The 13,750-nt window shown below is 49.7% G+C and overlaps 1 protein-coding gene across 1 annotated transcript in view; it reads left to right on the top strand.

Annotated features, from left to right (window-relative positions):
• TMEM38A (transmembrane protein 38A) overlaps positions 1 to 13,474 on the top strand; it is a 36,290-nt gene extending 22,816 nt beyond the window's left edge. Inside the window, exons 2-6 of the mRNA XM_026457006.2 lie at positions 3,423 to 3,579; positions 3,836 to 4,020; positions 5,858 to 5,945; positions 9,728 to 9,845; positions 11,599 to 13,474. Of these exons, the coding sequence (XP_026312791.1) occupies positions 3,423 to 3,579; positions 3,836 to 4,020; positions 5,858 to 5,945; positions 9,728 to 9,845; positions 11,599 to 11,826 (776 nt within the window). The 3' untranslated portion in view covers positions 11,827 to 13,474. The remainder of the gene's footprint in view (positions 1 to 3,422; positions 3,580 to 3,835; positions 4,021 to 5,857; positions 5,946 to 9,727; positions 9,846 to 11,598) is intronic.
• Positions 13,475 to 13,750: the final 276 nt, after the last annotated feature.

Raw genomic sequence — 13,750 nt, 5'->3', positions numbered from 1 at the left:
TAAACCCGGGAGGCGGAGCTTGCAGTGAGCTGAGATCCGGCCACTGCGCTCCAGCCTGGGCCGCAACAGAGCGAGACTCCATCTCAAAAAAAAAAAAAGATTATGAAGATATTAGCATAAAGATAGAACTATTTATAAAGATTATAAAGGCTTTACATGAGTAATACAAGATGCAAGGATTTGATAAATAGACATTAATACTGTACCCCGAGTGTTGCATTTTCATGAACTTTTTTTTTATTCCAAAAGGGAGTCTCGCTGTTGTCAGCCTGGGTGGGAGTGCAATGGCACGATCTCGGCTCACTGCAACCTCTGCTTCCTGGGTTCCAGCAATTCTCTTGACTCAGCCTCCCGAGTAGCTGAGATTAAAGGCACCCACCACCATGCCCGGCTAATTTTTGTATTTTTAGTGGAGACGAGGGTTCACCATGTTGGCCAGGCTAGTCTTGAACTCCTGACCACAGGTGATCCACCTGCCTCGCCCTCCCAAAGTGCTGGGATTACAGGTGTGAGCCACCATGCCCAGCCCTTAAAAAAAAAAAAAAAAAAAAAAAAAAGTCCAGCTATAGGACTTAAGGACTCAGCAATGGGTTTTCAAGCCCCCTTCTTTTTAATATGGAATTCTAAAATACTTTTTATCTTGGAAGAGCTTATGACACACAAGAAGTTGCAAAAATGGTACAGAGAATTTGCAAATACCCTTTACCCAGCTTCCTTCAGTGACATGTTACATAACGATAGTGCATTATTAAAACCAGGAAATTGGCAGTGGTACACTATCATTAACTCAACTGCAGACTTTATTTATTTATTATTTTTGAGACAGAGTCTCACTCTATCACCCAGTCTGGAGTGCGGTGGTGCGATCATGGCGTACTGCAGCCTCAAACTCTTGGGTTCAAGCAATCCTCCCACCTCAACTTCTTGAGTAGCTGGGATTACAGGTGCATGCCACCATGCCCAGCTAATTAAAAAAAATTTTTTTATAGAGATGGGGTATCACTGTGTTGCCCAGGCTGGCCTCCCCTCCCTTCCCCTTCCCTCCCCTCTCAACAGGGTCTTGCTCTGGAGTGCAGTGGCATGCTTATGACTCACTGCAGCCTCCACATCACCAGCTCGGGTGATCTTCCTACCTCAGCTTCCCAAGTAGCTGGGACTACAGGAGCATGCCACCACGCCCAGCTAATTTTTAAAATTTTTTGGAGAGATGGGGGGTCTCACTATGTTGCCCATGTTGGTCTCGAACACCCAGGCTCAAGTGATCCACCTGGCTCAGCCTCCCAGAGTATTGGGATTACAAGTGTGAGCCACCATGCCCAGCCCGGAAACAAAATATTAATACATGCTACAATGGGGATGAAGCTTGAGGACATTATGCTCAATAAGCCACACAAAACAACAAAGTCTGTATGATTTCACTTATATGAGATGCCTAAAGTCATCAATTTCACAGAGACAGAAAGTAGAATGGTGGGTGCCAGGGGCTAGGTGACGGGGGATCAGGAGTAAGTGTTTAATAGGTTTCAGTTTGGGAAGATGAGTTTTGGAGATGGTTGATGGTGATGATGGCAAAACAACGTGAATATAATGCCATAGAACCACACACTTGGTCAGGCGCAGTGGCTCATGCCTGTAATCCCAGCACTTTGGGAGGCCGAGGTGGGCAGATCACAAGGTCAAGAGATCGAGACTATCCTGGCCAACATGGTGAAACGCCATCTTCACTAAAAATACAAAAATTAGCTGGGCGTGGTGGCGCATGCCCGTAATCCCAGCTATGTGGAAGCCTGATGCAGGAGAATCACTTGAACCCGGGAGGAGAAGGTTGCAGTAAGCCGAGATCACGCCACTGTGCTCCAAACTGGGCGAAAGAGTGAGACTCTGTCTCAAAAAAAAAAAAAAAAAAAAGAACTACACACTTAAAAATGTTTAAAATGGGCCAGGAATATTGTCTCATGTCTATAATCCCAACTCTTTGGGAAGCCAAACCAGGTGGGTGGCTTGAGCCCAGGAGTTTGAGACCAGCCTGGGCAACATGGCGACACCCCGTGCCTACTTTAAACATACAAAAAATTAGCCTGGCATGGTGGTGCGTGTGCCTGTAGTCCCAAATACTTTCGAGGCTGAGGTGGGAGGTGTGTCTGAGCCCAGGAAGTCAAGCCTGCAGTGAGTCATGATTGCACCACTACACACTCCAGCCTGGGTGATGGGAGTGAAACCCTGTCTCAAAAAAAAAAAAAAAAAAAAAGTAAAATGGTAAATTTAATGTATATTTTACAATAAAAAATATGTTTAGTTTTTTTTTTTTTTAAACAGCAGGGGTAAGAATACCAGTACAAGTCTGGGTATGGTGACTCATGCCTGTAATCCCAGCACTTTGGGAGGCTGAGGTGGGAGGTTCACTTGACTCTAAGAGTTAGAGACCAGCTTGGCCAACATGGTGAAACCCCTTCTCTACTGAAAATACAAAAATTAGCCAGGCATCGTGGTGGGCACCTGTAATCCCAGCTACTCGGGAGTCTAAGGCAGGAGAATCACTTGAATCTGGGAGGCGGAGGTTGCAGTGAGCTGAGACTGCGCCACTGCACTCCAGCCTGGTTGACAGAGTGAGACTCTGTCTCAAACAAACAAAAAAAGTTAAAAAAAAAAAAAAAGAATACCAGCATAAGCTCATAGGGATCTTGGGATCAGCTGAGGTCAGAATAGCAATTTCTTTTATTTTGTTTCGTGTGTGTGTGTGTTTTAGATGGAGTCTTGCTCTGTTGCCCAGGCTGGAGTGCAGTGCAGTGGTGCAATCTCGGCTCACTGCAACCTCCACCTCCTGGGTTCAAGCGATTCTCCTGTCTCAGCCTCTTGAGTAACTGGGATTACAGGCATGCACTACCGTTCCTGGCTAATTTTTGTATTTTTAGGTACGGGGTTTCACCATGTTAGCCAGGCTGGTCTTGAACTCCTGACCTCAAGTGATTTGCCCACCTTGGACTCCCAAAGTGCTGGTATTACAGGTGTGAGCCACCACGCCTGGCCCAGCGTAGCAATTTCAAAATACTCCCAGGTGCAAGCTGGCCCATCTCTCTAAGCCTCAGCGGCCTCATGACAATTAGGAGACTCCTATGATAATAAAGCCATCACTTGGCTGGGGCACTGATGAGGATTTAGTAAGTCCTAAATGTGAGCTAGTGTCATCATCATTGCCACCTCTCTGGCCGTGGAGGAAAGGACTCCCACTCGGCTCTCTATTTTCTCTGTGCAACCTCAGGCATGCCTGCAGCCTCTCTGAACCTTGGTTCCTCCTCTGAAACTTATGAACTGCACACTGTTGGGTGGGCGGTCTGCATTAGGATAGGCTGACCGGAGCATATGGGAGTGAAACCTGTCCTTGGCATGCTGGTGATGATGGGGGACACTCCTGTGCCTCCCAGGAGCAGTCGAGCTGTCCCGGCGCCACCCCGTCGCATCCTGGCTGTGCGCCATGCTGCATTGCTTCGGGAGCTACATCCTGGCTGACCTGCTCCTTGGGGAGCCACTGATCGATTACTTCAGCAACAACTCCAGCATCCTGCTGGCCTCAGCTGTCTGGTAAGCCGTGCTGGGCATGGAAGAGCAAGGCCAGGCAGGGGAAGGAACAACCTGGGCACCCGGGAGGAGAGAGGTTGGAGGAATTAGAACGCACCAGCAACAGCCCTCATGGTGGCCCTGAACATGCTGCCCTCCATGCTCAGCTCTGGTCTAGGCTCAGCACGCTGGGGAGGGGGGTCTGACACAACCACAGCTCCCTACTGCCATCCTTCACCGTCTATCCATGCCCTGGCACTCAGCGTTCTCTCCCCAAAAGGTACTTGATTTTCTTCTGCCCCCTGGACCTCTTCTACAAGTGTGTCTGCTTCCTGCCTGTGAAACTCATCTTCGTGGCCATGAAGGAGGTGGTGCGAGTCCGCAAGATCGCGGTGGGCATCCATCATGCCCATCACCACTACCACCACGGGTGGTTCGTCATGATTGCAACTGGGTGGGTCAAAGGTAAATAGGATGATGACAATGAAAAATCATCCCAGTGGAGAACTTTTGGTCCAGTGGTACTACAAGGCACCCCAGTTGGGAAAGCCGTTGCTCCAGGCAAAGGGGTGTAAAGACTGGAGTAGGTGTTCAAACCTCCCTAAAGGTATCAGCTGATACCTTTAGGGTAAGTGAGAAGATTCTTCCAGAGATGTTATTGTCAGGGGTACCTAAGACAGTAATGATGACGATGAAAGCTAGCGTCGCCAGAGCAGGGTTTCTCACTTGCAGCACTACTGACATGTGGGGCTGGATCATTCTTTGTGGTGGGGGCTGCCCTGTGCATTGCAGGATGTTGAACAGCACCCCTGGCCTCTACCCATGAGATGCCAGTAGCACACTTGTCCCCAGCTGTGACAAAAGAAATTGTTTCCAGACGTTGCTAAACGCCTCCTACAGAGCAAAATTGCTGTAGGTGAGAACCCCTTCTTCTCCAGAGCACTAGCTATAGGAGCTCTTAACTTTTGGGGACCATGGCCCTTTTGCCAGTGAAACCTACAGACCATTTCGTATGAAGAAAATAGAGCTAGACATGGTGGCTCATGCCTGTAGTTCTAGCTACTCAGGAGGCTGAGGTGGGAAGATCACTTGAGCCTAGGAGTTCAAGGTTACAGTGAGCTATGATTGTGCCACTGCAGTCCAACTGGGCAACAGAGCAAGAGTCTGTCTCTAAAAAATTAAAATTAAAAAATAAAGTAATAATGAAAATGTTATTAGAAATAAAGAACGTTTTATAATGATAAAAAGGTCAATCCACCAGGAAGGTGTAACAACTATAAACATGTATGCACCTAGAAACAGAGCACCAAAATGCATAAAGCAAAAATGGACAGAAGTTCGGGGAGAAAGAGATAATTCAGCATTAAAAGTTGGAGAAGTAGGCCAAGGAGTAACAGGGAAAGCAGGGAAAGAAGGCCTGAGCAAGTGCCAAAAACCACTGGGTACTTTATCCTCGCTTCCTGCCCACCAGATATGGGTACCCACAGTGCCAAGGCCTAGAATCACCCTCCATTGAGCCATGGTGTCCTCAGTTATTCCTTGCTGTGGGGGTCAACCTGTGCATTATACAATGATGAGCCACCTCCCTGGCCTTGACTCACTAAACACCAGTAGTGTTCCCTCCCCAACTGTGACAACTCAAAGTGTTTCTCAACATTGCCTGATGCTTCCTTGGGGACAAAATGGCCCCAGATGCGATTCCCTGGTCCAGTAGTACATCTCAGGCACCACAGTTGGTGCAGCAGTTCCTGGAGTGAATGTCCAAGTCTCTTTAACCAATACATTTAGGGTAAATGGGAAGATTCTTCCAGAAATTTAACCATTACCTCCATTTGAGTCTCCTTATTGTCTCTCCAGGAAGCTTTTACTACTGAGCAGATTCCCCAGGGGTATAGCATCTGCCCCAGAGGATGGGTGGCTTGAGAAAGATTGAGAACTTGGAGCCTTGAGGAGGAGTGAGACTAGGGGTGGGGGCTGCCTTGGAAGCCTCATGCACAGCTTGGGGTCCTGGATTAGGGGCATCAGGACAGACAACTCCAGGTTGAAGACCTGCCTTGCAGGCGGGGACATAACTGATTCCTTTAGGTGACTTTTGCTCTGAATTTGCCATGTAACCCTCAGCAAGGCTGTTGTCTTCTCTGAGCCTCAGTTTCCCCACCTGCAGCTGATGATCATACACCCCCAGGCTCAGTGTCCCTCTAGAGAAGACTCCGGGAGTGGAGAGACTGCTTCCTTGGGAATTCAAACAAGGAAAATGAGACCTGGGGGTGGCGGGCTTGTTCAGAAGCACCCTGTCCTGTAGGTTCTGGTGTCGCCCTCATGTCTAACTTTGAGCAGCTGCTCCGAGGGGTCTGGAAGCCAGAGACCAACGAGATCCTGCACATGTCTTTGTAAGTATCCCCCTCCACCTCTGCTTCCATCCCTCCTGTATGTCTGGGTGCCTGACCCTGAGTTGGATGCTGCTGATAACTTAGAGAGGCCTCAACCCTTGACTCTGCCTTTCAGGAGCTTTCAGAGGCTATGACTGGGGAAGCTCAAAGCAGAGCCATAGCTCTGCTTGGTGTGGAGGTTGGGGAGGGTAGAGCTGCAGGAAGGAGGCAATACCTGATTGGGGTTTTGAAGGGTGAGCAGGAGTTCACTGGCCAAGAATGAGCCTCCCAACAGAGGCCAGCATCTCTGCCAACTGTCAAATCACAGAAGAGCAGCAATGCTGCTGGGTGTGCAGGGTCAGGGTACAGGGTATGCATGGGGTATGGAGTGTGCATTGGGAGCATATCTGGAGCTAAGTGGACAAGGCCAGGCGGCAGCATCCAAGACCCAATGCAGGATCCCATGTTGCATTTAGCTTAATGCTTTTTTCTTTTTTTTGAGACAGAGTCTTTCTCTGTCGCCCTGGCTTGAGTATACTGGTGTGATCTCGGCTCACTGCAATCTCCACCTCCCAGGTTCAAGAGATTCTTATGCCTCGGCCTCCCGAGTACCTGGGATTACAGGCATGCACCACCATACCCAGCTAATTTTTATATTTTGAGTAGAGATGGGGTTTCACAACCTTGGTCAGGCTGGTCTGGAACTCCTGACCTCAAGTGATCTGCTCACCTCAGCCTCCCAAAGTGCTAGGATTACAGGCATGAGCCACCCTGCCCCAGACAGTTGAGTGCATTTTTAAAAGCCCTTGTTGGGGGGCTGAGTGTGGTGGCTCACACCTACAATCCCTGCACTTTTGGAGGCCAAGGGTGGAGGATTGCTTGAGCCCAGGAGTTCAAGACCAGCCTGGGCAACATAGTGAGACCTCTTCTCTAAAGAAAAAAAGGTTAAATTAGCTAGGCATGGTAGGATGCACTTGTGGTCCTAGCTACTCAGGAGGCTGAGGCAGGAGGATTACTTGAGCCCACGAGTTCGAGGCTTCAGTAAGCTAGGATCATGCCGCTGTACTCCAGCTTGGGTAGCAGATCAAGACCTTGTCTCAAAAAAAAAGGAATCATGCATATAAATCACCTGGTCCTGGTGAGTGCTTTGGAAATACTAGGTAGAATTATCATCATTAGTCTGGGCACAGTGGCTCACGCCTGTAATCCCAGCACTTTGGGAGGCTGAGGTGGGGGGATCACCTGAGGTTGGGGTTTGAGACCAGCCTGAGCAACATGGAGAAACCCCGTCACTACTAAAAATACAAAATTAGCTGGGTATGGTGGCGCATGCCTGTAATCCCAGCTACTCGGGAGGCTGAGGCAGGAGAATGGCTTGAACCCAGGAGGCGGAGGTTGCAGTGAGCCGAGATTGCACTATTGCACTCCAGCCTGGGCAACAAGAGCGAAATTCCATCTCAAAAAAAAAAAAAAAAAAATTAGCTGGGTGTGGTGATGTGCATCTGTAGTCTCAGGTACTTGGGAGGATGAGTCGGGGAATTGCTTGAACCTGGGAGGTGGAGGTTGCTGTTATCCGAGATCATGCCACTGTACTGCAGCCTGGGCAACAGAGCAAGACTCCATCTCAAAAAAAAAAAAAAAAGAAAAAAAAAGAAAGAAAGAAACAAAGAATTATTAAATACATGCAGTGAAACTGGGCATGGTGGCTCACCCCTATAATCCCAGCTACTCAGGAAGCTGAGGTAGGAGGATTTCTTGAAGCCAGGAATTCAAGACCAGCCTGGGCAACATTACAACAACCCATCTCTAAAAAAAAAAAGAAAAGAAAAAATTAGCCAGGTGTGGTGGTGCGTGCCTGTAGTCCCAGCTACTTAGGACGCTGAGGCAGGAAGATTGCTTCATCTCAGAAGGTTGAGGCTGGAGTGAGCTGTGATCACCCACGTGCACTCCAGCCTGGGCAACAGAGCAAGAACTTGTCTCAATTAAAAAAAAAAAAAAAAAAAAAAAGCAACGAGAGACAGACATCAGGAATAGAGGTCACAGGTCTGTCTCTTTTGCAACAAATAAAAATATCTTAAACCTATTTTGCCAGGAAAAAAATAAAAGTTAAGGAAAACTCTGCATGTTGTAATCACATTTTCTGGGGGAATGAGCTGATGGGAAATCTCCAAGATCATCCTGATGTTCCATGATTTGCTAGAAGGACTCAGAGAACTTAGCAAAGCCACTAAATTCAGGGTTATGATTTATTACAGTGACAAGATATAGAATAAAATCAGCAGAGGCAGCTCACACCTGTAATCCTAGCACTGTGGGAGGCCGAAATAGGAGGATTGTTCAAGGCCAGGAGTTCAAGACCAGCCTATGCAACATAGCAAGACTCCATCTCTTAAAAAAAAAAAAAAAACTTAAAAATTAAGCAGGCACAATGGCATGTAACTCTAGTCCTAGCTACTTGGGGGACTGAGGTGGGAGAATCACTTGAGCCTAAAGAGTTTGAAGTTACAGTGAGCCATGATCAGACCATTGCACTCTAGCCTGGGTGACAGAGCGAGACCCTGTCTCTATAAATAAATAAATAAATAAATAAATAAAATCAGCAGGGGTTGGCTGGGTGCAGTAGCTCACACTTGTAATCTCAGCACTTTGGGAGGCTGAGGCAGGTGGATCACTTGAGGTCAGGAGTTCAAAACCAGACTGGCCAACATGGAGAAACCCCATCTCTAGTAAAAATACAAAAATCAGTTGGCGTGGTGGCGGGCACCTGTAATCCCAGGTATTTGGGAGGCTGAGGCAGGAGAATCACTTGAACCCAGGAGGTGGAGGTTGCAGGGAGCTGAGATCATAGCACTGCATTCCAGCCTGGGTGACAGAGTGAGACTCTGACTCATACACAAACAAGAAATCAGCAGGGGCAAAATGTGCATGAGGCAGAGTACAGGAGAGAAAAGGTGCAAACATCCAGTTTTCCTCTCCCAGTGGAATCATGTGGACAGGGCTTCATTCTCCCAGCAGCAATGTGTGACAACATGCATGGCGTACTGCCAACCAGGGAAGCTCTTCTGAGCCTGAGTATCCAGGGTTTTTATTGTGGCTCAGACCTAGCTAACCACCTGTGTGGCTGACCTCAGTCTTCAGTCCCTCTAGAGGTCCAGCAGATGCTGCATGGCCCAAGACCCCCACCATAAATTATACTATTACTACCTGGTGTGGCCCAAGACCCTCAGGCAAACAAAGACAGTCTTATCAAGGCAGGACACTCCAAGGGCTTAGAGGGCATATTCCAGGAGCTGGACAAAGGCCAGACCTTTCCTTGGACCAGGTTAACCCATCATGCATAGGATGACACCACCTCACCCTCCCAACTTAACAGTCAGGAGAAGCTGTGGCTGGGTGCAATGGCTCACACCTATAATCCCAGCACTTTGGGAGGCCGAGCAGATGACTTGAGGCCAGGAGTTCGAGACCAGCCTGGCCAACATGGTGAAACCCCGTTTCTACTAAAAATACAAAATACTGAAAATACAAAAATTAGCCAGGCATGGTGGCATATGCCTGTAATCCCAGCTCCTTGGGAGGCTGAGGTGGGAGAAACATTTGAAACTAGGAGGTGGAAGTTGCAGTGAGCCGAGATTGCACCACTGCACTCCAGCCTAGACAACAGAGTGAGACTCCATCTCAAAAGGAAAAGAAAAGAGAAGCTGGGATGGGAGCTGGTGCCAGGGCAGGGGGTTGTCTGGGCCAGAGTTACAAAGACTTGAGCCATGCAGGCACCTCCCGGTAATGACAGCTGCTCCCTCCAGCCCTACCAAGGCCAGCCTGTATGGAGCCATCCTCTTCACTCTCCAGCAGACCCGCTGGCTCCCAGTGTCCAAAGCCAGTCTCATCTTCATCTTCACCATGTTCATGGTGTCCTGTAAGGTAAGCCTTTCTCTTCCTGCAGCGTTCTTGCCTTGACCAATGCCACCCTGTCACCTCCAGGCTGGAAGTGGGGAAATTGGACACTCCCAGCCTTACGTGGCCGGGACAGGGCAGCCCAGGGAGGGGAGGTGCTTGCCAGTAGGTTGCTGGGAAGAGTCTTTAAAAAGACAGTGTCCAGCAGCCAGGACACAGGTAAGGGGAACAGGCCTTCTGTGCAAAGGGCCCAGCTTGAACCAAGGTCAAGGTGGGCCCAGTCCCTTGGGTACAGAGACCAGACGGACAAGAAGCTGAAATGGCAGCATCAGGGAGCCGGGAACTCATCTGGACCAGGAATAGTTCTAGTCTGACAGTTGTGCCTTGAGCTGACATCACCCCACCCAGGAGGGGTCTTCAGGGGCTGGACTCTCTCCCTCTGCATGAAGACCTCAGCTTGGGACTGTGTCTTCCCTGGGCGAGGACTGCAAGGCTGTCAAAAGGGAGTAAACATGAGTCTCCCTGCATTAGGGGAGAAGGGAGAGGCAAGCAGATGCCTGGGATCCTGTTCTGCTATGTTTGTAGCTCCAACCCAGGCCCAATGTCTTAGTCCATTCAGGCTGCTGTATAACAGAATGCAATGCCATAGACCGTGTGGCTTAGAAACAACAGAAATTTATTCTTTGGCCGGGCATGGGGGCTCACATCTGCAATCCTAGCACTTCGGGAGGCCAAAGCAGGCAGATCACTTGAGGCCAGGAGTTCAAGACCAGCCTGGGCAACATGGCAAAACCCCATCTCTCCTAAAAACACAAAAATTAGCCAGGCATGGTGGCGCATGCCTGTAATCCCAGCTACTTGGGAGGCTGAGGCAGGAGAATTGCTTGAACCCGGGAGGTGGACTTTGCAGTGAGCCAAGATCGTACCACCACACTCCGGCCTGGGCAACAGAGTGAGACTCTGTCTCAAAAACAAACATATAGACAAACAAAACACAAATGCAAAAATTAACCAGGCATGGTGGCGCATGCCTGTAATCCCAGCTACTTGGATGACTGAGGCATGAGAACTGCTTGAACCCAAGAGGCAGAGGCTGCAGTGACCTGAGATCATGCCATTGCACTCCAGTTTGGGCAACAGAGTGAGACCCTGTCTCCAAAAAAAGGAAAAGGAAGAAATGTATTTCTTATAGTTGTGGAGGCTGGGAAGTCCAAGATCATGGTACTAGCCTGGTCGGGTTCTGGTGAGGACCCTCTTTCCTGGTTGCAGACAGGCAACATCTCACTGTGTCCTCACATGGTAGAAGGTACTGGTTAGCTCTCCTGGACCTCTTTATAAGTGCACTAATATCATTCCTGAAACCTCCACCCTCATGATCCAATCACCCCTCCAAAGACCTCACCTCTTAATATCATCACCTTGGTGATAGGTTTCAACATATGAATTTGGGAGGACACAGACCTTCAGACCTGCACTTAGCACAGCTTTTCTCTGAGCCCAGGTGTCATGGGGAATTCTGGGGGGATGGGTGATCAGCAGTCCCAGTGTGCTTGAAACTTTCCAGGGGTCAACACTTGAAGTCTAGCATCCTGGGAAACCTGGGATGGTCACCCATCGTCCTGGGGGTGCATGCAGCCAGAGGGTTGGGTCGGGGCTACCTCCAACCTTGACTTTGATGACGCTCTCTGCCCTCTTCTCCCTACCCTGCCATCCCCTGCTTTGCTTTCCACCTTGGTCTCCCTCTGTCTCTCTTGCTGTCCCCCTGGCCACCCCACCTCAGGTGTTTCTGACGGCCACCCACTCACACACCTCCCCCTTTGATGCCCTGGAGGGCTACATCTGCCCCGTGCTGTTTGGTTCGGCCTGCGGGGGTGACCATCACCATGACAACCACGGTGGGTCCCACGGCGGTGGTGGGCCAGGAGCTCAGCATTCGGCCATGCCTGCCAAGTCCAAGGAGGAGTTGAGCGAGGGCTCCAGGAAGAAGAAGACCAAGAAGGCGGATTAGGGGGTGGCCCAAGGGGCACCGGAGAGAGGACCCGGACCCAGGACCCTCTGAGCTGGCAGGCTTCCTGCGCTCAGATCTATCCTTTCCTGGCCTTGACTTCCCCATCTGCACATCAGGGTCATTGGCTCACCCTCCAGGGCTGATGTGAGGGTTGAGATCTGGGGATGAGGATGAAGAACTTTTGTAGAAATTGGGGTTCCCTCTTTCTTTCTGCCAGGACCCCATAGAGTCACAGGTTTTGGAGGGGTTCACGGAATCCTGGCAGCAGCCCCAGCCAAGAATATCACTGGTTGGCACTTATATGCTTAGTTCTATTTTCCCTTCTTTAAAATTGCATCTTGACTGGGCACAGTGGCTCATGCCTATAATCCTAGCACTTTGGTAGGCCGAGGTGGGCGAGTCACCTGAGGTCAGAAGTTCAAGACCAGCCTGGCCAACATGGTGAAACCCTGTCTCTACTAAAAATACAAAAATTAGCCAGGCGCCATGGTGCACACCTGTACTCCTAGCTACTCGGGAGGCTGAGGCAGGAAAAACACATGAATCCAGGAGGTGGAGGTTGCAGTGAGCCAAGATCTTCCCACTGCACTCCAGCCTGGGCAATAGAGCAAGACCCTGTCTCAAAAAAAAAAAAAAAAAATTGCATATTGACTCCTGAAGAACTTCAAGCCATGTTGTGATCATTCATTTGATGGACATTTTGTAAGTACCTATGAGCCAGGTGCTGCTGTTTCAAAGTCTCTTACCCACGCTTCTCAGTGGCTAGACCTTTTCCCGTACCCAGAAAGTCCCAACTCTTGCTGGGTGTCCCTGGACAAGTTGCCTTCCTCCTCTGAGCTTGGCGCTGCCCATGTGTATAGTGGCGACCCTTGGCCCCCTCTCTGTACAGAAGGGCTGATGTGAAGCTGCGGTTGAAAAAGGCTCACATGCTCCTAAGCCTCGTGCAGTCAGGAGGGGAGAACAGGACAGTTGGAAATTATGATTGCAAATGGCTTTGCATTTTAGATCATTCGTGTGTGTGGATCAGAGAAACGCACAAGTTCCCTGGCACAAAGGAAGCCCTCAGTAGACATGTCTAGGGCAGGCTTGAGAGATCAGATGGTGTGAAAGGCTTGTGATCTGTTCGTCTCAGGCTCCCCCTAAACCAAGGAAATGGAGCCAGCTGGATGGGATTCCACGATCCAGCTCTATCGAGGGGCTGTGAGTGTGCACAGTTGGGACTTGGAAGTGTCAGGTCTCCCTCAGGCTGGAGTCCATTGTCACTCATTCAGCCATTGAACAAACATGCGGATGCTTCCCTGCTCTGTGCTCAGCCTTGTGCTGCTGCTGGGCAGGGCAGGAACCTGCTTCAGTGTGAACGAGGTGGATGATATTATAGCTGCAGGGTCCTTTCTGGCCACCCTCGTCTCAGTCTAGGTCACCAGGATGTCTAAGACGGGTGGGTGCATGGGACAGGCATGGCCAGTCTCAGGTGAGGTTTGGGCCCAGACCTCGTTGGAGTCCCAGATGTTGCCAGGCTGTTGGAAAAGTGCCTTGTTCCTGTGATGCCTGAGAGTTAGGTGGGTCCTGGGGAGGTTTCATCCTCTTGCTTGTCCACCTCAGCTCGGCGTGGAGGGGCAGCCAATAAATCATTGTGAATGAACCCTCATGGCTTGTCTCATTTATGCCTGGGATTTTGTTTTTTGTTTTTGGTTGAGACAAAGTCTCACTCTTGCCCAGACTGGAATGCAGTGGCATGATCTCGGCTCACACTGCAACCTCCACCTCCCTGGTTCAAGCGATTCTCCTGCCTCAGCCTCCCGAGTAGCTGGGATAACAGGCACCCACCACCATGCCCGGCTAATTTTTGTATTTTTAGTAAAGGCGGTGTTTCAGCATGTTGCCATGCTGGTCTTGAACTCCTGACCTCAAATGATCCGCCCAC

This window comes from Piliocolobus tephrosceles, chromosome 21 (assembly GCF_002776525.5).
Source record: "Piliocolobus tephrosceles isolate RC106 chromosome 21, ASM277652v3, whole genome shotgun sequence".
In the NCBI taxonomy this organism is placed as follows: Eukaryota; Metazoa; Chordata; class Mammalia; order Primates; family Cercopithecidae; genus Piliocolobus; species Piliocolobus tephrosceles.
Note: the sequence above shows the minus strand (reverse complement) of the source record. Positions and strands in the feature narration are given on the sequence as shown.